This window comes from Manis pentadactyla, chromosome 10, assembly GCF_030020395.1.
Source record: "Manis pentadactyla isolate mManPen7 chromosome 10, mManPen7.hap1, whole genome shotgun sequence".
Lineage (NCBI taxonomy): Eukaryota > Metazoa > Chordata > Mammalia > Pholidota > Manidae > Manis > Manis pentadactyla.
In genome coordinates, this window is record NC_080028.1 from 19,434,281 (window position 1) to 19,456,802 (window position 22,522).

Here is a 22,522-nt window from a genome sequence, read left to right on the forward strand (position 1 = left end):
AGAAGTTCAGTCAGTGTGCCCAGTGTCCTCTGTCCAGTCTCTCTGGTTTAACCCTCTGTGAGTTGAAACTTCAGTCTTCACTGGGGTGGGGAGGGGCGGTGACCCAGCTGCACAGGGTAGGCAGGAGGGTGGTGTAAAATCTCATGTACAGATTTTTCAACCAATTCTGTTTTCAGCCCCTTTCCCCAGCATCCTCCCCACTTCAAGAACTCTTGCTTCCTCTGATTTTAGATCCTCTTTGGGCTTCTGAGGCACAAGTAAGTCTGCTTTGGGCCTTCTACGCTGTTGGCTTGAATTTCATCTTCCTGTGGTTTTTCTAAGTTTCTACTTATTCATCTGCCTTCCAGCTTCCAAAAATCTATCCCTGTTCTCTTGTCTTTCACTCTCATCATCTTTTATGGTTCATGGTGTTTTTAGTCCACTGCAGTCCTTCTAGGATTGGGAGGGAACAAAAGGTAAATAGTTGTCCAATCTGCCACGCTTTTTTAAAAAGCAGTTTTCTCTTAAATTGTAAAATATTTGCCATCGGTTTAAAAAATAACCAATAATCATCAACCAATAATCAAATCCAGAAATAAAACATTGCTAGTGCCCTTAAAGCGCTCCCTTCTGTCCCTCCCTAATGGCAACAAGCCACCTCTCCCCAGAGGTAACACTGTTCTACTTTTAATGATTACAGCTTCCTTCTTTTTCTTTATGATTTTACCACCATTTACAACCATCGTGAAACAACACAGTTTAGTTTGCTGCTTTGGAATTTTATATAAATGGAGTCCTACAGTAACTACTCTTTTGTGTCTGATTTCTTTAACTCTGTAAAATTCAACCATACCATTGCACACATCCATTTCGATTGTATGAGTACATGACACACTATGCATGTTACTGTGGATATAGTTATAGGCTCTTCTCAGTTTCAGTGAGTCTTATTGCTGTGAATTGTACATATTCCTTGGTACACAGAGATACGTGTTTCATTCGGAATGCAACAAGTGAAAATTCTGGGTCACAGTGCCTAAGTATCTTCATTCTAATATTACTTTTGGAAAATATTTTCCAAAATGCTTATACAAACATTATATGCAAGTTTCCAGTGCTCCACATTCTCACCAACACGTGGTATTATCTGACTTTAGCTTTTGTCAATGTGGTGGTTGTGTAACCTAACATATTTCGTGGGAAGGATTTTGCTAGAATTCTATGGACCTGCCATCACTTTATCACTCCGCTTTTTGAAAATTTTAAAGCTCCTCATAAAGGTCAAACCCACAAGGCCATCTATATGTTCTGTTCCATTGTCTTTTCTTAGAGATGTTCCACATGGAGCCTTCTGACCTTCTGCTCCATTATGGACTAGCTGCTTACTAGTACACCTGAAATCCTGTGTCCTGACCCCTGAGTCTTCCTCTTTCTGCATTTTCTCCCTGTTTTCATAGAGCACATTCTCCAGGAGCTTCATAAGAAATTCTAAATGCAGGGAGTAAAATATTTGAGACCTTGTATATTTGAAAATATCTTTATTCTCCTCTCACACTTGATTGATTGACTGACTGGGTATAGAATTTTAGGTTAGAAATAAAGAACTAAAGAACTTTGAAGATACTTTATGCTCTAGCTTTCAATGTTACTCTTGAGAAGTCTGATGCCATACTGATTTCTGATCTTTGTATGTGACTTTTTTCTTTCTCTCTAGAATAATTAGGATTCTCTATACATGTGGTTCTGACATTTCACAATGTTGGGTCTTGATGAGGGTCTTTTTAAATTCACTGTCCACACAGTTGGTAAGCACTTTCAGTCTGAAGAATCATGTTCTTCAGGTTTGGGGAAATTTTCTTTTGATAATGTCCTTCTCTCCATTCGTTCTCTAGAATTCCTATAGTCATGTTTTAGACTTTCAGGATTGAACATCTAAATTTCTTTTAGCCCCTAGTTTTCATCTCTGTATTTTTGTTCTGCTTTATAAAAGGTTTCCTCAACTCTTCTAACCCTTCCATAAATTGTTAATTTATGTTCCTGTATTTCTTAGTTTCCAAGAGCTCCTTCTTATTCTCTTAATGTGACATTGTAATAGCAAACTTCACATTTCACAAATACAGAATTTTCCTTTTCTCAGAAAATAACTAGATTTTTAAGGTTTTCCTTTGCTTCCTACATTGAATCTATTTTCGTAATGTTTCTTTTCCAGTCTGTTTTGGTCTCTGTCTTTTATGGGAAAGGTTTTTCTCAAACCGACAGTGATTCCCTGACTATCCATTCATAGTAAGGAGAGAGGGCCCCATAAGCTAATAGGAAACTGTGTGAAGGCTGGGCATGTGGATGGGGGGGAACGCTCACTTTAGGGTGGTCAGGTGGGGGCCCTGCCTCTTTATAGAACACTAAATGTGAGCATTCTCTTGGGCTGGTTGGTTTCTTTCCAGTCCTGCTTGAGGGAGTATAAACATGTGGTAGTTGGCATCTGGAGACTAGCAAGACAGAGGATGGGGAGGCTGTCTCACCATTTGTTAGATAAACTTTCTGTAATCCCTGTTTTCTAGGAAAATGCCTCACTGCAGCCCTTAGCCGTAACCAGTGTCCTCAGCCAGACTCCTTTTAGTTTAACCTCTCTAGCAGGTATCTTAAGTTTTCTTCCAAGAAGAGAGAGCACTTAGCTGACTGCCGGTCTCTAAGCTCTCCTGATTTAAGTCTTCCTGTTTTTCATTCTACCTAATACCCCACCTGGAGAGCTATATGATGCCCTTTATAACAGTTTACCTAGTGCTTTTTATAGGTAAACTGTTTTGTTCCTGATGGCTTTCTTCCCTTAAGGTACTTAATAAGTGAGGAAAGCTGAAACCTAAGTCATTTCCACTTGTTTTTCTGCATTCATTCTTCCAAAATTGTACTAAATCTTTTATTGGCTCATTTCCTTTCACTTTCTCTTTGTCCTTACCAGTTAACATCTTTTCTTCCCTTTGAGGACATTTCAGTGGTATTTAAGAATACAGCAGAGTGTGAGCAACATATTTTGCTAGCTATTTTTCCTTTGTGTATAACTTTCTTTTTTGTGTGTGTATAACTTTCTGTACTCAAAAGAGGATTTGAGATTACATGCAATAAATGATACATAAACACAGAAAAGGCTGAAAAATGGGGAAAACAACAAAATTGAGTAGCAAAAGAAGGGAACTCTCTGTGCCAGAAAGCCAGGTGAAGGACATGGGCTGTAACAGCACAAAAGTTGGCCTTCCTACAAATGGCCGTGGCAATTCTGCAAAAAGAGAAACGTGAGGAGGTTCATAGCCCTAATTATCTAGCAGGAAGCATGCCAGGGCATAAGATAAAACTTTTCCAATACATTTATTGGGTTGCTCCCATTACTTAATAAAAGTACTTAGTACTCCAACTCAGAATTTATTACACTGAGTTGGTTAGAGTAAGACCCAGTGAGAAAGGAACAAAATAAAAGAAAACGTGTGTGTATGTGGGAGGGAGGTCATAGAGATGCTAGTACTGACTCACATACACCTCTTCCAGGGCAAGCCATGTGATGGCCATGGCAATTGTACTTGCCTTTAATTCCCAACTTTACTCAGTCTTCCTAAGGTGAAAGGATGTTAAGAAAATACTCTGTAAAGGAATTCCTGTATTCGTATCTTCCTTTGCCATTTCAGAGAGATATCCTCAGAGCTTTCTAGTAACTGTGATTATGATTTCAAGGTAAAGAATAAGCAGACAGTATGGAATTATGTTTGTAGTATTTTCCTTTAATATCCCTTTCCAAAACAAGAGAAAAGAGGCTTTTTTTTTCTCCCTGAGAGGTAAGCATATGAATTAAGTCTAGATTCAGAATCCAGTAAGATCACTCTCAGATTTCCAAATTTCACTCTTAGAAATTTTGGGGAAGTCTTGATGCCAACAAACATTGCAAAGTAGGGTCAATCCATCAACAGGTGTAGCATTTTCTTTAGGCAACACACAGTGCTGGCTTCTGGGAATTTGCAAAGACTTGGTATTAAAAAGATGACTTGGGGAAAAGTCCCTTTTCCCAAGTTGCTAATATCCTTCTCACAGGAGCTGATAAATGACACAGATTTAATAGAGGAGACACCTTTCAGAGTTTCTAGCCAGCTCACCACCCTCCTACATGGAAAAGTAGTCCCATTCCCCGCCCTCAGGGTGAGTCTGTGCAGCCACAATGGAGCCTTGCCCATTTGACCAAGACTGATTAGATCAGAGGTCCAGTCACAACTCAAGCTGCACCAATCCTCTCCCAGGATTTAGAATTAGAAAATTCATCTTTATATGTGAAAGAGAAATAAAAATTTATCTTGCTTTGGCCATTCTATTTTGGTTTCTGGAGTAAGTGGGGAAAAGAAGGGGTAGGAAAAGAGGTCTGAGTCTAGACACTGTAGGATGTATGTAGCTAGGAAGGCACATTTATCTAGACCAAAAAACACTTCATGGCCCATTTTGAAAAGGAAATACCTCCCTAAAAGTAGATGGGAAGACCTCTTGTTGCCCCCACTGCTCTGCTGGGTTCATACTCATAACATCTACCCCATCAGAGAATTGGGCAGCCAGCCATCTGTTTTCTGGGTGCTTTCCACCACAGTGCCTCTTCCTCTGTACAGTCAGAGGCTGTCACCGCCACAGATCTTATCACCTCCCTTAATCCTCTGGTGGGTGGTGTGCTAATGCGGTAGAGCACCCTGCAGGGCCTGGTGCACCTTGGGGGGCATCATTCTCACAGGGAGAGCGCTACAATTTGGACGGAAATGGAAGAACCTCAGATGCAGTGGATGCTGTAACTTACAGAGATTTTTTTAATGACGTCTGAGTCTGAGCCCCAGGCAGTGAGAACAGGAGAAAATACTGTCTCTGTCCCAGAGAATCAAAGTAAGTGCAAGTACAGTAAAGTTCACAAAGTGGAGGCGTAATTCCAAAACATGTATTTGTTTACATAATTGATTTACTTGGATTTAGCTTCTATTTCCTTCTGAAAATGTTATACAAATAGTGACAGTTTCACAAAATAAAATTTGATATAGCTTCCTTCACATACTGGGCTGGGCTAAACGCATTCTGTGCATTGTTTACTAACGGTCAACTGGTAAATTATGGAGATGTATGAAAATGAACAAGGATGGCCTGAAATAGACCTATGCCTGGGCGCACTGGAGAAGAAAACCCCAAGAATCACACTGCTTTACAAGCATGACTCACATGTTGTTAGTAGTATTTCAAGGCAAGCCACTTAAAATACGTCCTGAGTACTGATACTGGAAATGGTCTTGCCTTCCATATGCTATCAAGTTTTCTCTTCATTTAAGTATTTAAGTGTACATATTTGTGCCTACATTTGACACATATCTGTCTACTTTGTACTCTACAAAGTATGGCATTGTGATTAAGAGAACAAATTTCAGTATCAGACCTGGATTAAACATTTTAATCTCCACCGTTTCCTGGGGCAAGTGTTTTAACCTTTCTCAGCCAGTTTCCACATTTGGAAAAATGGTGATGATTCCTGTGGGAAGGTATAGTAGGAATTACACTAGTTGATGTAGAAGGAGCCGAGCACGTTGTGTGTCACATATAAGGTTCATTAAGTAGTAGCAGTATTAATATTATAGCAACTATCACTTATAGAAAAGAATATTGGGGGTCAGAAATGTCTGTTGAATGAAAAACGCAGGCAACCAATAGCACAGGCTTCTTCCTCTCCTTCGTAATCCTTCTCTAAGGAGGGGGATGTCAGTCAGCTCACTGCGCACTCGAATTGCCCATTAATTTATCAATAAGGCCATCTAAAACCTCTAGGTGTATCTTCTCATAAAGACCCAGACTGTTGAACTGGAAAGCAAAAAGTACAGGCGTGACAATTGTCCTTCGACCCGCACTCCCCCATCAGTCGCCTGCTCGTTTAAGCGGGGCGCCCTCTCCTCTCAGTGCCCCTTGCTAAAGCCTGCGCTGAGCGCGTGCATTCTCAGGGCGCGGCTGGAGGCTCCAGTTCCCACCTGCCCGGGTGCCCGCGGCGCTCGGCTCTCCGGGGCCGCCCGGGCCTGGCACCAGGTGAATGCTTAGCGTGGCGACGGCTCTGCAGGTGCCGGTTAGAGGGGCTCGGCTGGCTGCGGCGGGCGCGGCGGCTGCCGTTCGCACGTCCCCACCTCCCGGCGCCCGGGGCTGGCAGGACTCACACCTGGACCACGCCTCCAATCCCCGCGGGGCGCCACGCCCGCGGTGCTGGAAGTAAGAGGCGAGCGCCGGTGCCGACGGGACGCTGCTGCTCGGGCTGCGCGCCGCGGGCCGCCACTTCGCGCTGCCATGGACACGCCGCGGGCCATCGGCACCTTCGGGGTGTGGGACTACGTGGTGTTCGCCGCGATGCTGCTCATCTCGGCCGTCATCGGCATCTACTACGCCTTCGCGGGGGGCGGCCAGCAGACCTCCAAGGACTTCCTGATGGGCGGCCGCAGGATGACCGCCGTGCCCGTGGCGCTGTCCCTCACTGCCAGCTTCATGTCTGCAGTCACCGTCCTGGGCACCCCCTCCGAAGTCTACCGTTATGGAGCCATATTCAGCATCTTTGCCATCACGTACTTCCTCGTGGTGGTCATCAGCGCGGAGGTCTTCCTCCCGGTGTTCTACAAACTGGGAATCACCAGCACCTACGAGGTAGCGGGTGAGGGGGGCTGCGGCGGGGAGGAGGAGGACTTTTCTGGCCTCTGGAGGGATTTTCCTGGGACCAGACTCACCACCAGGGAGAAATCTCCCCCTGTCCAGGTCCATTACCTCCTTCGCCCGCCTGTTTGGGGGTGAGGAGTCCGGTAAAGGCAACAAAATGTTGGGAATTACTCTGATGAGCTCAGTGAAAAAGAGGGTTCCGAAGTAAACAACGATTTGGACTAGCGCTCCCCAAAACCCTTTCTGTCTTAACATCTGTGATTCCAGTCAAGGGGAAAGATCTTACACCTTTTTATCTGGGGGGAGGGTAAGTCGTTCAAGTCTCAGCTCTTCCTCCTGGAAATGAATTCCCCAGTTTCAGGTTCTCGGCCACCACTAGCTTTTCAAGGTAGTTGGGGAAGGATTTGCACGCTCCCCTCCTTGCCCCCCACCCCGCAGACGCACCGCCTTCTGCGGAGAGGCGGGCGCCCAAGTGGTTCAGTTGCTTCAACCCTGGTCCCGGTACCTATGTTTGAGACCATTCCACTGAGTACTAGCTGGGTAACCCTGGGTGACTTATTTACACTTTTGTTTAAATGTTTCTTTATCTCAAATGAAAATAATAATACTACCTGCCTCATCCGGTTGTTTGGAGGATTAAATGAGATGACGCGAGTGTAGCATTTAGAGGAGCATCTGGCGCAGGGTGAATGCTGCATAAACATTGGCCCTAAGTATTGTGGCGGTGGTGGCAGAAGCAATCATATTGTGATTGCTAGGAACATTTGGCTGCAATTTTCTTCAGCGCCAGTACCTTCTCTCTATAGAACGATGATGGAGGAAAACTGTTTCCCGTTGCACAGGGATGCTAGTTACAGGTTTTCTGAAGTTGTCTGCAGCAGAGGCTTTGCAAAGATGGTGAAGTTTTGCTTTAGTTGAAATGGCTAAAGAGTGGCAGTGTTGGGGAGGATAAACGCTCAGGGGGATGGCGGCACCCAGTTCAGTGCCCTCGGTGGTCTCCTTCACCCAGGCACTAACCCCGGAGCGATATGAACAAGCCTGCAGAAGTTTCCTCTCATAGACCACTATCCGGAGGGCCCTGAGCCTCACTCTCAGTGGCCACCTCTGACCCTGTGTGTAGGTAGTGTTTGCTCCAATCCAGAGCCACCAGAAGGTGGTTTCCTAGTGAGGCTGGTTCAACTGGTGCTGGGAATGGGCCCCAGTGGCACAACAAGTATGGGTGCCAAACTGGTATCTAGTGATGTCATCCAGGGTGAGGCACCCCTGGGGCAGCATTGGCTTCCATTCGCTCTGGTCCTTCTGTTTGGGAGAGTTCAGTCATCACCCAAGAAGTGATCAGGATGGAATTTCTCTGTTTTGCCCAGAGGTGACAAACTGGCTACCCCAGGCCAAACCCAGTTCTCAGTCACATTCCCCCGCCAGCCCCCTCCGCCCGACCCTTATAATGTTTTGAAAGATTAGTTTAGCATTTATGATGCTGAGACATCAAGCAAAATTCCAGTTTCTGGCTTCTTTTGAAAATTCAGAATTCTGGTGACACTGGGCCAACATTCCTTGGGGCCATAGGAACTCCAGTTTATACCTATTGCCCTCATTCCCTGCCAGTTTTAGTAATGAGGCCTCGTCATTGTATTTGCATGGTTACTTCCTTACGACAGAGGAATCTTTTTCTACATTCATGTCTTTATTGAGCATGCAGAAAGGAAAATGGACAGGCGTGAAGGTAGTTCTTGTTTCAAAGGAAATGTGAGAGGATCTATTTCTCAGTGGATATGAGGAATATTCCAACATGCTAATTTATGAACACCTAGCTGATCCACTCATGTATGTTACCTGATGAAATCTATAGGCATTTTGAGTCTGTGGACTCTGAACCATAGTTAACTAGCTCCAAAACTTGGAAAGTGTTGGGAGCACCTGGCAAGAGGACTTCAGTCCCCAGAGATGAGTGCTTCTCTAATAATCACTGACCCATGCCTCTACAGGGCAGCAGCATTAACTCAACCAGAAACAGATTTCCTACACGTTTCCAGTGTTAGAGGCTAAATTAGCAAGATTCCAGATAAAATGGCAAAACGCTAACACTTACTGAATGCTTAATACATGACAGGCACTGGGTATATGTTTTACTTACATTATCTGACTTAATACTCAAAACAATCTTTATAACAGAGGAACTCTAAGAGCCCTATTTTGCAGATGGGGAGACTCAGAGAAAGCTACAGAAAAGAGCGTGAAGCAAAGTATACACATGCCTAGAGTCTCTGCAGTGGTGCATACTGGCAGCTTCTGAAGGCTCTTGTGAGTCTGTTACAACCCTGAGAAGGGCTTCTAAGAGTGCAGAGAGAACAAGGGAAGTAGTGCAGGGCACATGGGGTTGGGGCACACTGGTGCCGAGCAATCAGGAACAGGGAAGTTAGATAACGATCTATGTCTCTGACAGTTGGTCATGGCAGATAATTTCTTGTGGAATATTTTTGTTTGTTTTATGCTGAGAGGCGGAGTCATCTATGCAGAATAAGAAGTCCAGCATTGAGTGATACGCTGGCATTCTGCTCAAGTATGAAATCTCTTCCTACTACAGACTGTTAGCTAGAATTGGCCAAAATAGAAGCATTTGTGATATCTATTTATCACTGCCTCCAGTGTGTAGGCCTGGTAGGTGTTTAGCAACAGACAGGAAATAAAATGCAGGACTCCAGTAAAAAATAAATTATGAAAGGATGTAGGGGTAGCTCATGCAACAGAGGGAAAAGCTGAACAAACAGACCGTGAACAGGCCAGAAGCCAGGGCAGCATCTTGAGGGCACTCCATCAGGATCAGTCTGCTCTGCTCCAGTCATTTTCTGACTTTATGTTGTGCCTGTAAGATTCAAGTACCCCCTTCACATGATCTGACTTAATACTCAAAACAATCTTTGTAACAGAGGTACGGTAAGAGCCCTGTTTTGCAGATGGGGAGAAGCTGATTGCCTGAGCTTGGGTCTTTGGTCCACTCTTTGGTCACTAGAGGCAGGGCACTTGGACAATTTCATCACAATTGCATGCAGCGGGGAAAGATTGACTCCCCAAGTGAATTAAGGAAATGTATAGATTAGATATTGAGAGAAAGTAGGAACACCACTTTGCCCATTCTAAAAATGCAGAATATAATTCCATTTATATAAATCTGCAAAAGACAACACTAGGGATGGAGCACAGATCAGTGACTGCAAAGATTTAGGATTGGGGGGAGGATTTGACTACAAAGGAGCAACACAAGAGCATTTCTAGGGTGATGGAACTGTTATGTATATGTTAAAACCTATTGAACTATACTCTAAAGCAAGAGACAGTTTTGCTGTACATAAATAAAAATAATAGGAAAGTGGAAATATAGAATACAAATCAGTTATGCAGTTGCCTTAAATTTCTTGCTCCTTCTTAAGCTGCTGATTTTAAAAAAGTCTACAGATGTTTCACATATTAACCATTTTTCCTTTTGAAACAGTATTTAGAACTGCGATTTAACAAATATGTTCGTCTCTGTGGAACAGTCCTCTTCATTGTTCAAACAGTAAGTAGCTCTCCATTTTTTTTATCTTTTGTCATCTAAAGTGTTTTTAACCAGGGCATCTGGACCAAGCTTTTTTGGTAAACACATGAAAAAAAAAAAATGATGTTGACAATAGGAGGAAGCAAAAAAGGAAAAACACTTGTCACTAAGCAGCCTTAACTCTTCAAGATCCTTCAACGGCATTTCTGCAGATCGTGCTCAGACCCTCTTGGGATCATTATTAGAAACACCTACAGAAATGAAAAGTGGGGATGAGTATTAGCACTGTGGCCTGTGGTTACAGTTTCAAATCTTCAACTTGGATAGAATAATGGCTGTGGAAAGCTAATTCATTCTTGCAGAAAGAGGGTAGTGTTAGCATCTATCATTTGAAGGGCTTGCTTCCATACATCTACCCATGTACTGTAATCAAGTATTCAAATACTACATAATATGGCTTTTTTCATCATGTGTTTTTATAGAAGAATCACAGAGAATCATAGAATCATAACATGCTTTTATAAAGTAATCACATAGAATATATGCAATAAATTAGCAAGCTCAAATGCAATGAAAATTATATTCTGAGAAAAGAGGCCATGTTTATCTTACTGTTGTACCCCAGATTAATAAATATTTGTTAAATGTATGAATGGCAAATAATAAATAATATAAAAAAGATGGACTACAGTTTTTGTTGGCTTTCAGGAATTTTTAGTGCAAATTTTTGTTTGATTAATTAATGGGCTTGCAAACTTTTTAAAACCAGTTTCCAAAATTTTCATTATTTTCCCAATTTATTATGAAGTGATTAATAATAGTTTGAAGGTATATTAGTGAGGGGCCATCCCCTTTTAAATTTGTATTCCTTCTTTCTTTCTAATGTTTTGTATCTAGGAAAGTTGATTTCAAGCTTGAGTTGATGGATCAGTGACAATCTAAACTAAGTACTATATGATATTTTTATACAAAATTGGTCATAAAAGATATTTGTAACCTACGACCACACCACAAACTGAGAAGAATAAGTTTTCCTTAAATAATATTTTTCAAGTTACAAGCAAATTTTATTTAGTATATTGAAATTGTTATTTTATTTCATAATTGAATTTGTAGGAAAAAAATAAATATTTTATTTTAAAAATCATACCATTTATTTGGTTTTCTTTCTTCCTCTAGATTCTGTATACTGGAATCGTTATTTATGCCCCTGCCCTGGCTTTGAATCAAGGTATATTTTAAAGTTATCGGTTATGTCACTTATATTTCTGGGTTCATTTTTAATAGACCTTATTCTCTCTGGAGAGGTGAAAGAATGCTTCCAGGGACCTGCATCAGCTCAAGGTGGGGATGGGGATCCATTGTTCATTCTAGCAGCTTCTGTGGGTTCTTGGATTAATAGTTCCAAAAGGTCTATAAATTAATACAATTATTGCACACTTCTCTGGGCAATAAATCTCTGGATGTGCCAATCCACCATTCTCCATTTCTTCAGAATGAATGCCCCCTATAGTCTAAATCATGAATGACCTCCCTCACTCCCTTTGGGGTGTAACCTGGAGCCGGTTTCCAAGAGGTTCTGTGTCATTCAGCTCAAATCCATTGTAAAATATGGCGGGGAGAGAAGCTTTTTGTCTCCCCACTTCAATGTAGTAAAAAAGCCAAGAGATCTTTGTTATTTGCAATATTAGACCGCTCCTAGTCACAAAAGGACAAATGGCTATCATGTCCTTATTAAGTGTATGAAGACTGTGTTGATCAACTAACTACTATATTCTCTAGATCTGGCAGATAAAGACAGTGAAACTGCGATAGTTTATTGAGGTAGAGGTGCATGTTTAGTCATATCCTCGAAGAACTTTGGGGAAACCCCATATTCTATGAATTCTTATCGATCAGAATTGAGTTTATCTCTAAAACTTCCTTGTAAAATGGACAAGTGGACTTTGTGATAGGAAGAATGTGGTGCAGTTCCTGGAGTTAATATAAGATGGGAAAACCCAGTCAACTCCACACTCTAATTTCTGATTTCGTGATATATAGTAATTATTACCCAAGTTTACAAAGTACCACAGTATCATTACAAAGAGGAGCTCCATATTATAATGTGCTCTCAAATTCTGAATGTCAGCAGAATTCATGTCAATATTACCAACATCATGAATGGATCATTTCATATGTAAAGAAGTGAATTACAAACTTCATAAGTTACTTATTGGCTGTAAGTGTAATTAAGGATGTTGGCTTTAAGGATTTAAAGTGCAGTTCTGGGAATAAGGATATTACCCTCAATATGTGAAGAAATCAAGGACTCTATTCTTACCAGGTCATTGAGTCATTCCCTAGGAATAAGTTAGGACCCGATGGATTGCATTTTGACCACTTGACTATCAGCTGTGTATTTCCCAGTGACCAAGGCAGTAGGCACAGGCATAGGCATTGTACTTGGTATGCAACAGATGCTCAATAGAAACTTGTTTACTGGTTTTGTTTTGTCTTGCTTGGCTTTTTGACACATGTTTTCATTTCTCCTGGGTGAATACTTGGAAGCAGTATAAAATTAAATGTACATATTTTATGACCCAGTACAGCATAGATCCACCTACAAAATTTAAGAGAAACTGCCAAACAGCTTTTCTAAGTGATTGTACCATTTTACATGCCCACTCTACAATGTCTGAGAGTCCCAGTCACTCCACTTGTACTCTCTTCTAGCTTTGAGTCAAGGTACAGTTTAGTATAAACAGTTATGTCCCTCCATTTGTGGTTCATTTATTATTATATAGGAAAGCAATTGGCTTTTGTATATTAACCTTGTATCCTGCAACCTTGCTATAATTTCTTATTAGTTCCACAAGTTTTTTGATCAATTCTTTGTATTTTTTGTATCAGTGATCATGTTATCTGTGAACAAAGTTTTATTTCTTCCTTCCCAATCTGTATACCTTTTGTTCAATTTCTTTAATAGATATAGGCCTATTCAGATAACCTGTTTCTTCTTGTGTGAGCTTTTGCACATTGTATCTTTCAAGAAATTGGTCCATTTCATCTAGATTATCAAATTTGTGGGAAGAGTTGTTATCCTTCCATTTAAGAATATAATATGCCTCTCCACTTCTTAGATAAATAGTAGCAAATTGTATAGACTTTTCACCGTCTTGGTCTCATCTTAGTAGCACACACAACTTGTCTTTCAAGGACTGGTAGAGCAGTGGGTTTATTTGAACCATGATAGCAAATAACCTATGACTGCATTCAGTCAGGATAACTGCCTCCCAGGATCAAGTGGTTTCTTGGCTTAATTACAATATAAAGGCTTTTTCATATATTTAATTTAGCCAATATTGTAGCTGGGTATGGCGGCTAAAGGTAGAAACCAGATCTATTTAACCCATCAAATAAAATTCTAAATTCCATTTGTTTTGAGACATTTTAAGAGAGTTGGACCTAGTTTTAGGTAGGGTACCTTGATTTTCAAGATGTATTTTTATTATGAATGTTTCACATTTATGCATGCCTTTTCTTTTCTTCTACAGTCACAGGGTTTGATCTGTGGGGCGCAGTAGTGGCAACAGGGGTGGTCTGCACATTCTACTGCACGCTGGTATGTCAAGAATATAATTTCTCCTTTCACTCTATTTACTTGCTTTGCAGAATTGAAAATTCCAGTAGATATGTGCTATGCACTGGGTTGTTCATACCTACTCTTCTACTCTTATCCCCCACAGTATAACTTCTTGTAAGGAATATTCAGTCTGGGGTAAAATTTGATCCTTTGTAGAACATTTGGTCATTACTGAATTTTTGTTCTTTCATCTGAACCATTGCAATGGCCCTGAATCTTGTCTCCTAATTCATATTTACTGTTGTCAAGTTATTATAATTGTGCCTGTATTATTCCTCAGCTTAGAAACCCAGATAACCTCCCATTGCCTATGGACAGTAGTGACAGTCAAAAATTTAACAAGCAGTGTGGCCGGGCACTGATGTTATGGACACTGTTCCTTAGCAGTGGTGCAAGTCTTACGGGATTCCTGATAGTGTAGGTCTTAACCCATGAGTTGCTGGATCCTTCAGAAAATGGGGTCCTCAGGGAGGAGATGGTTTAGCCAAGGTTATAAGGACTGAAGGGGGACAGTTGGGAGGCTTCGGGCAGTGACTCTTACAAAACAATTTTAGTATTTCAACAACTGGTGTGACCTCTGTGTACATACTGACTGAATATCAGCACTGTCTACTGTAGGATAAAATCTATGACACTGCCTTTTGCAATTTGGCTCTGAATTTTCTCCCCAACAAGCTCCCCACACCCATTTCCACTTGGCTCTAAAATATCCATCTGGCCACACTCAACATGCCATGTGCTTTGACCGCTCCATGCTTTTTGCCCATGTTCTTTTCTCTTCTGGGAGGAACTTCCATTTTGCCTCTGCTTGTTTGAAGGCTTGGCTTAAATATCACCTTCTGTTGAAGGTTCTCCCAACCTTATTCTCTCCTTTGGCTGTACTCCTTGGCCAAGATACGTTTTCATTATTTTTTTCCAGCATAGTATATAAGTATGCAGATAATTAATTATGTCTTACAGAAGCATTCGTTCTAATGCACTTTCCCCTCAAAGGGTGGTCTTAAAGCGGTTATCTGGACGGACGTTTTTCAAGTTGGGATCATGGTGGCTGGATTTGCATCTGTTATTATACAGGCTGCAGTGATTCAAGGTGGAATCAGCACGATTCTACAAGATGCCTGTAACGGTGGAAGATTAAACTTCTGGAAGTAAGTTGTTATTTATGTCTTGGTTAATAGAACGTTCCTTTTGTTTTTTTCTGTGAAAAAAAATCCCTTTTTTGAAATAGTAAGTTTATATTAGAAAACAAATGAATCACTGAGGCTGTAATACAGAAAATTGAAGCTGGCAAATAGATGTGAAAGGGGCTTCCTCCAGGTCTTTAAGTGATTAAAACAGTCAGATGTACATAGTTAAATGGTACTTAGGAGGGTGCTTCTTCTTGAGAAGGGATTAATAGCAAAACAGTATTTTCTTCCACATATTGAAGTCTGGAATAGGTTTGAGAGCGGGGAAGGATGATAAGGCAAGAAACAGTGGAAAAATCAGCAAAGGAAATCTCTTAAAGAGAAAAACAATAAAAGACCAAGCTTCCATTTTGACAATTCTGTTTCAAGCAGCCTAGAGAATTACTCTTTTGATATTGCCCTGGCAATGTAGAGTCTCTCATTATTATAATTATAGGTATGTACAAATGTTATATATATATACATTATATAGTGTTATATATGATTTCTAGAGAATTGACTAGGAAAATTATGGCTGATGCCTCAAATGTCAGTATAGCATGTAATATAACATATCTTAAAACAGCTGTTCAGTTTTCCAAAGGAAAGCCTAATGAATTAGATATTTCATCCCAAATATATCATACAACCTAAAAGAATGTTTGAAACACATTCCCTTTTGGATCAACAGTGTCATCCTTGTACGTCATGTTCAGTGCGGAGAGGGGCTCATTCTGATGGGGACTACCTTATTTTCTCTGTAAGCAGCCCTGCTTTGAGACAAGCAAGCTGAACTCACTGGCAAGAGGAAAATCCATTTTTCACTTGGTGGCTCTCTTCTGGTTTTCTGAAAATAGGGGCTAACATTTGAGAGAGCTTCTTCTGGAATTAGACAGGGCCAATATGTTTATTTACAGGAATGAATTACAGTGAATCCTCTTCAACTATTTTCAATATTTTTTTTTCCTTTTACCTCAAGATTCAGACTCCAAGGAAGAGAGCCTCCAACTGCCTTAGGGTGGGCATGACTCCATCCCTTATTTGGGGCAGAGACATTTAGATTGACAGCCATTATGGAGAAACGGTAGTTTCCCCAAAGCAAATTTGATTGCTGTTGCCAGAAGAGGGGAGAATGGGTACCAAGAAGCAGAATTAGGCAGTGGCCTCTTAGGGGATCTTGATTACTCCCAGATCTCTTCCTAATAGGCTAGATTGAGGGGAGAGGGTACGGAACCAGTCATTTTTCTGCAAGATAACTCACTTTATATAAAGGATACACATATTGCTCTATTGAAGTGACAACTTAGACATCAATAAGAGATTCTACAAAGTAAGGTTAGGCATTTTTATGACCTTTACTCTGAAGGCTGCCAACCATTAAGTACTAAAGAAGAGCCTTATTGTGTATCTTTTGTTATTCTGATATGTTTTGAGAATGTGGCAAAATATAAATGAAGAGAAAGATTTTGTGTTGGTATTTTCTGTATGGTCTCTAATTGACATATGTATTCTTAAGGGCCTAAAACCACTGAATTAGGTGTTGTAAATCTTGTCTTACTTCCCTCAAGTAGCCTCCTGAATCCTTTGGCCCTGAAGTTCATTAGCCACTAGAGTAGCTACTTCTTCTATAGGACAAAGAGTCAACACCTGTGAAACTCTCAGACTTTTATTTAAATGTTAGAGAATAGAATAGAAGCTCTCATATTTCCCTAGAAATCCCAGAATATGCATAAAATCAGGATGCTTTACTCAATTGATCTCCAAATAAGGTTTGAAATGGATTTTCAGAATTTCATAATTTTCTGAAAGCTTCCATGAAAACTAATTTTGCAGAAATTTTTCAAGTTCACATTGTGTATTAGAGATGAACAGAATTATTCCTTCTAAGGCTATACATCAAGAAGGGTTAGAAGATGAATGAAAGGTGGAAGTTGAACTGTCTTTGTAACAAAATTTTGGACTTAAGTACATGTCTTAAAGTGATTTTTGGCTATTAGCATTTAGCTTGTGCACACATCTCTTAAGAAAGCATGATTATAGTGACATGGCAGTATTAGAAATTAGACAATGCAGTACATTAATTGACTGACTTTTTGAGCTTGAATATAAATTAGAACTTTGACTATACATGTGCTAAGAGAGGAATTTTATAGACAAATTTGTCAATTTTGTGTTCATTTCGGTACCATATCTATTGCTACCATGTACTTAGGAACATTCTCTCTTCTCAGTTTTATGCTCTTCTCTGATTACAGTGTGGCAGACTTGTTTAATAACGAATTTCCTAAGGCCATGGAACAATTTTTATAAATGTTCATGATGATTAGAACATTCATTTTCTCTCAATCCCATCCAGAATTTCCAATTCTCTGAAAGTATAAATTATTATTTCATTGAATTTAAGTTAGGAATATTCCTACCTTTTATATTACTTAATAAATTTGTATGTATTTATGTATATATGTATACTTATGTAGGTATATATTGATTGCTTCCAAAAATATTCTAGAAGGATATGCTATAGTTTTTGCTGATAGTTCAGATTTGTTTTCTATTTCTTTTCATTTAGTTTTAATCCTAACCCTTTGCAAAGACATACATTCTGGACAATTATTATAGGCGGGACCTTCACATGGACCAGCATCTATGGTGTCAACCAGTCCCAAGTGCAGAGATATATTTCGTGTAAAAGCCGATTCCAGGCAAAAATGTAAGGAAAACTATTGTATATGAGTTGTTAATAACCATCAAGTGTCTTTACAGGAATTCTTTCATAAGTCAAGCTTTGCTCAAGTTTAAGTCTTTTGTATAATGAAATTCCAAAAAATAATTGATATAATACTTTTTTAGTTACAAAAAGATCAAGTAAACAAAGTGGTACTATATGTTTTAAATCAGATATTTGAAACTATATGAAGTACTAAGTAAAACAATTCTTGTCAAATAAAATATATGTTCATTGTGCATCTGTTTGTGTAAGGACTTGTGGAGAATGAAAATTATAAATATATGGCTCTTGTCATGAAGGAACTTAACCTCAAATTAGGAAAATATATGCAAGTATGTGAAAAGTGAAATAACACTAGAGAAGTATATCAGTTCCATGAAACAATATAACATCAGAGAGCATTATATTGCCAGATATGCTGGTGCTCTTTACCTTCAGACACAGTCATAGGTTTATAACTCTGCTCTACTACTTGCTTCTTGACTGATCCTGGGTGAATTACTTAGTCTCTCTGAGCCTCAGTTAATATACTTGTAAAATGAGCATAAGATATATTGTACATTTCAGGGGAGGTCTTATAAAAATTGTTTGGCAAACACATGGTAGGGCTGGTAAATGTGATTTCTTTTTTCCACCGTCCATTCTACCATGGAATGTGGAAGCAGAAGATGGGTGAGAGATTCCTGTCAACCAAACAAATCCTGAAGAATGATCAGATGTGGGCAGGTGAAGAGTGGGAGAGCATTCCAGGTAGGCAGAGGGATCTGGACAAAGCACAGGGGTCAGAAGGAAGGGGAGGTCAGGAGACCCTCAAGCCCATCTTGGCTTGAGCAAACAGTATGCCCAGGGACTGGGTTTTCGTAGGGGACCTTGGATCAGCTTGATGACCACCATTCCCCATGCCAATAAATAAGACTGACTTGGCCCACATGCATTTAGGGACTTAAAAACTCTAGATTGATTGATTAAGAGTAACAGGATGTCGTTGGAGTAGAACAAGGAGTAGAAATTCTGTTTCTAGTCAAAGGAGAGCGTGAAAATATTGTGATGTCACATGTCAAAACTCAAGATATTGAGATTAAATTGATGTAGACATTGTCGGTCTTTGGAAAATTTCACAATGAAAGAACTGTATGAATATAAGTACAATAACTGGATATGGAATCCCCCCTAAAATGAACTTAGAAGTTTTTTATTTTAAGGAAATTTGAAGGAAGGTAATATATCCAGTAACCCACTGGACTTTAAATCTCACTAGAGCTGATGCCTCTCCCAAATAAGTGAGCTGTGCACATGCTCTTCTGTTTCTTTGGAAACATGAAACTCAAAAACTGTAAGTATTTCATTTATAACTAAAAAAACAGCACAAGAGCTTTCTTAGTAGGAAACAGTTTTCTTCAGAATAGCCCAAGGGGTCTCCTTAATGAGGCAGACTCTCTGAGCTCAGGGGAACCATTTTCTCCGGCTTCCTACCACAGGCTCCATGGGAAGAATGAATTCCAGCCAAAAAGTCACGACCTACTAACACTGATTGACCAGGGCCAGGATCAGATGTTGATAAGTGGTCTATTTGAATTAAAGTCAAATGAAACAATATGATAAAGTAGTAAACTCAGAGATATGTGAGAAGGGTTGGCTGAGCAGGAAAGTGTCTGAGTTTATTTTCTGATGATTTGTAGATAAGATACAATTCCATTACTTTGAGATAATAACTAAACAGTTAATTTAGCCTATCAAGAGAAAAGGGCTCACTCTCTGTTGTTTGGCCCCTGTGGTAGGGCAGGTTCTTTGGAAGCAGACTCTGAGATGGAGATCCGTATGCCAGGATCTTTCAGGGAATTCCCATCCCTCCCCCCCGGGGTATCTATCTATAATTAGATAGCACTATAAAGCTAATAATGCCAGTGGAACTCTGACGAGGAGGATGCATTCATTCAGTGGGAATGCAGGACAGTGGGAAAAGAGGAGGATGAGAAGGAAGCAGGACTGGCAGAGGGCCAAGAGGGACTGCAACGCAGTCACAGCAGAGGCCTTGGGGGGAGCTACAAAGCTGGGATGACTCTTCAGTCTTGTCCCAAGTTAGGGTGAGCAGACTGGGCCTTTAAGCCTCTGAATCCAGTGGCTATTGGACACTGGTGTAGGGGCGAGGAGCATGGCACTGGCGATGGTACCTTTTTTCAGCAGAGGGCTGCTCATCACAGCATCAATACAGCACCAACGGAAAAAAAAATGTGGCCACATTAGTGAGAAAATGTTCACAATTCAACTGATTATTAAGACAGCTTTCAGTGATATTAGCATACTGTCAGTGACTACCATTTATTTCACAAGTGTTTATTACATGCCAAGCACTGTGCTGCATAATATATGCTAGTTCATTTAGTCTTATAACTATGTGGGGTAGACATTGTTATCTCTAGGTACAAATGAAGCAACTGAGGATCAAAGGCTAAATTATTTACCCAGTGTCACATATGATAAGTAGAGCCAGGATTTATGCTCAGGTCTGACACCAGTGCCGTTATATAAATCCTTACACTCTACTAGAGCACACACCATGTATTATAATGCTGAACATTATTTGGGAAGATATCTGTCCAAGAAATATAGGTTTGAGTTTCATATTTAATGGATGGTATTACAAACCACATTTAAACAAGTATGATGAGTTGCTATGTAGATACTAACAATGTTTAGTGTTTTACAAGTGCATTACTTTTAAAAGGAAAATGAGTAATAGTTTCTGCTCTGTTGATGATTAAAATCTATTTCATGACAAGAAGCCTGAAGTAGTATAATTAGATACCACTGTAAAGCTAGCTAATAATGCCAATGGAACTCTGACCAGGAGGATGCATTCATTCAGTGGGAAAACCCCATTTATTCTAAGTATTCCAAACACTGTTGCTTGACATCATAAGCAGAAGGTTAGACCAGAATAAAATAAGTAGCACTTTTTGATAACCAAAAGATAATGTACATTTATTGAGTATAATCATGAAGGTCCCTTCTCTTTGTGTAACAAGTTTCCTAATCTTTGGGATGGAAGTTACAATTGTTATTTGCTGGTTTGTTTTCACTTCCTCAGGTCTCTCTATGTCAATCTTGTGGGACTCTGGGCAATCCTCACCTGCTCTGTGTTTTGTGGACTCGCCCTATATTCCAGGTACCATGACTGTGATCCTTGGACAGCCAAGAAGGTGTCTGCGCCTGACCAGGTCCAGTACTGTGTCTTTCTTACATGTGCATTAATGACATTCAGAATACATATTAGCTGGGAGGAAAGAGTGTTTATGTTCTTATAGAGAAATAGCAAATGGTCATAAAATATAATTATCTCGATAGTTGCAAGCACTCATCAAATGCTGTGCACCAGGCTATCATAAGTGCCTATATAATTTCAGCTGTTAATCCTCACAGCTGCATTCTGGGGTAGGCTAGGATCACCTCCCTTTCAAAGATAAAGAAATAGAGGCACAGGGAAGTTATATAACCAGCTGATAAACCTAAAACTAGGATTCACACCCAGGCAGCCTGCCTCCATAGCCCTAACTTAGAAACTCTATGCCATATACCGTCTTTCAGAAAGTGTAGCTAGAATTCAAACCCAGGACTGCCATTCTCCCAAGTTTGAGTTCTTGTTCTCAGACTTCTTGCCGAAAGTGTATCTTAAGACTCACTTATAAATCAAGTGCCCCAGGGGACTCATCAGAATGAAGATAGGTTGAAATTTATGTTGGTGTAATGTCTCACATACTCCCAGAAAAATACAATTTCATGGGATTAGGAAATGAGAGCACCCTCCAGCTGTGAAATCTCAGAACTACATTAACCTGCACCCTCCTGCTAATAAACAGGTCTCTCGTAGTCACTCAGAGAAGCCAAGGATCCTGTTTACCCTGAACATGGAGGCACTCTTCCCTCACGTTCTTTCTAGTCAAGAATACTTTGTGATTTTTGTCAATCTTTATTGTCTGTAGTTTATTCACGAAGATAATGGGGATATTAAGAAATATTTCTAATACACCTTCCTCTTACCCTGGGCAAAAAAACAAACAAACAAGCAAAAAACCTAAATTCTTGAACAAGAAGTTTCCTTGCTGTTTGGATGCTTCCAGCAATATGTGGATTGTTAGTGAGTTAATTCAATTTACATTTCGTATGGATACAAAGCAAACAAGGCATAGTCAGTAGGTCAGGTCAAAATCTTAACTCTAAGGAGAGCAAAGGTATGTTTCTGTTATACTCTGCTGGAGCTGACCTTGAGGAAACCGTTAGTGCCTAGATACAGGTTTACTATTTTTCTATCAATCTCATCTGGTTGATTCTCCCTATACCTGAGAGGGGCTTTCAAAATATTAAATATCAACTGAAGATTTTTGAGAAAGTTGATGAAAGGGTAGATGATTTTAGATCTCATTCTGCAGGAATGGTGGCATCTGTAACTTTTGCTTATGTATGGAATAGTGCTTGAAGTTAAACTTTTAAGATATCTTGGGAAAATTGGGTCTTAATTTCTTACAGAAAGAAGTGCTTTTCTTTCTTTCTGAGAATAAAGAATATGTGAGCTCTAGAGAAAGGGAAGAAAGGATTCCTAAAACAACACAGACTTTTGCAACAATGAAGTGTGTTCTTATCCTATCAACAAACCATTGTGAAATGAAATCAAAGAGGTTGATAAGATAGGGTGTGTGATTCAGTCTGTACTGTGGGAGAAACAATCAATAATGGTTCAATGCAAATGAGAGGACATTTTTCTGGGCAATAATCCTCTAAGACTCTCTTGATTTAAAATCCGATTT

The 22,522-nt window shown here is 40.1% G+C and overlaps 1 protein-coding gene across 2 annotated transcripts in view; it reads left to right on the top strand.

The window, feature by feature from the left end:
- The first annotated feature begins 6,023 nt into the window (after positions 1-6,023).
- SLC5A8 (solute carrier family 5 member 8) overlaps positions 6,024-22,522 on the top strand; it is a 54,716-nt gene continuing 38,217 nt past the window's right edge. The window contains exons 1-7 of one of the 2 annotated variants that reach the window (XM_036891476.2): positions 6,024-6,657; positions 10,157-10,222; positions 11,381-11,432; positions 13,738-13,805; positions 14,820-14,974; positions 17,562-17,702; positions 20,887-20,938. In XM_036891476.2, coding sequence (XP_036747371.2) covers positions 6,307-6,657; positions 10,157-10,222; positions 11,381-11,432; positions 13,738-13,805; positions 14,820-14,974; positions 17,562-17,702; positions 20,887-20,938 — 885 coding nt within the window. In that variant the 5' untranslated portion in view covers positions 6,024-6,306. Of the gene's footprint in view, positions 6,658-10,156; positions 10,223-11,380; positions 11,433-13,737; positions 13,806-14,819; positions 14,975-17,561; positions 17,703-20,808; positions 20,939-22,522 lie in introns of both variants that reach the window. The other variant, XM_036891475.2, reaches the window with a different exon arrangement.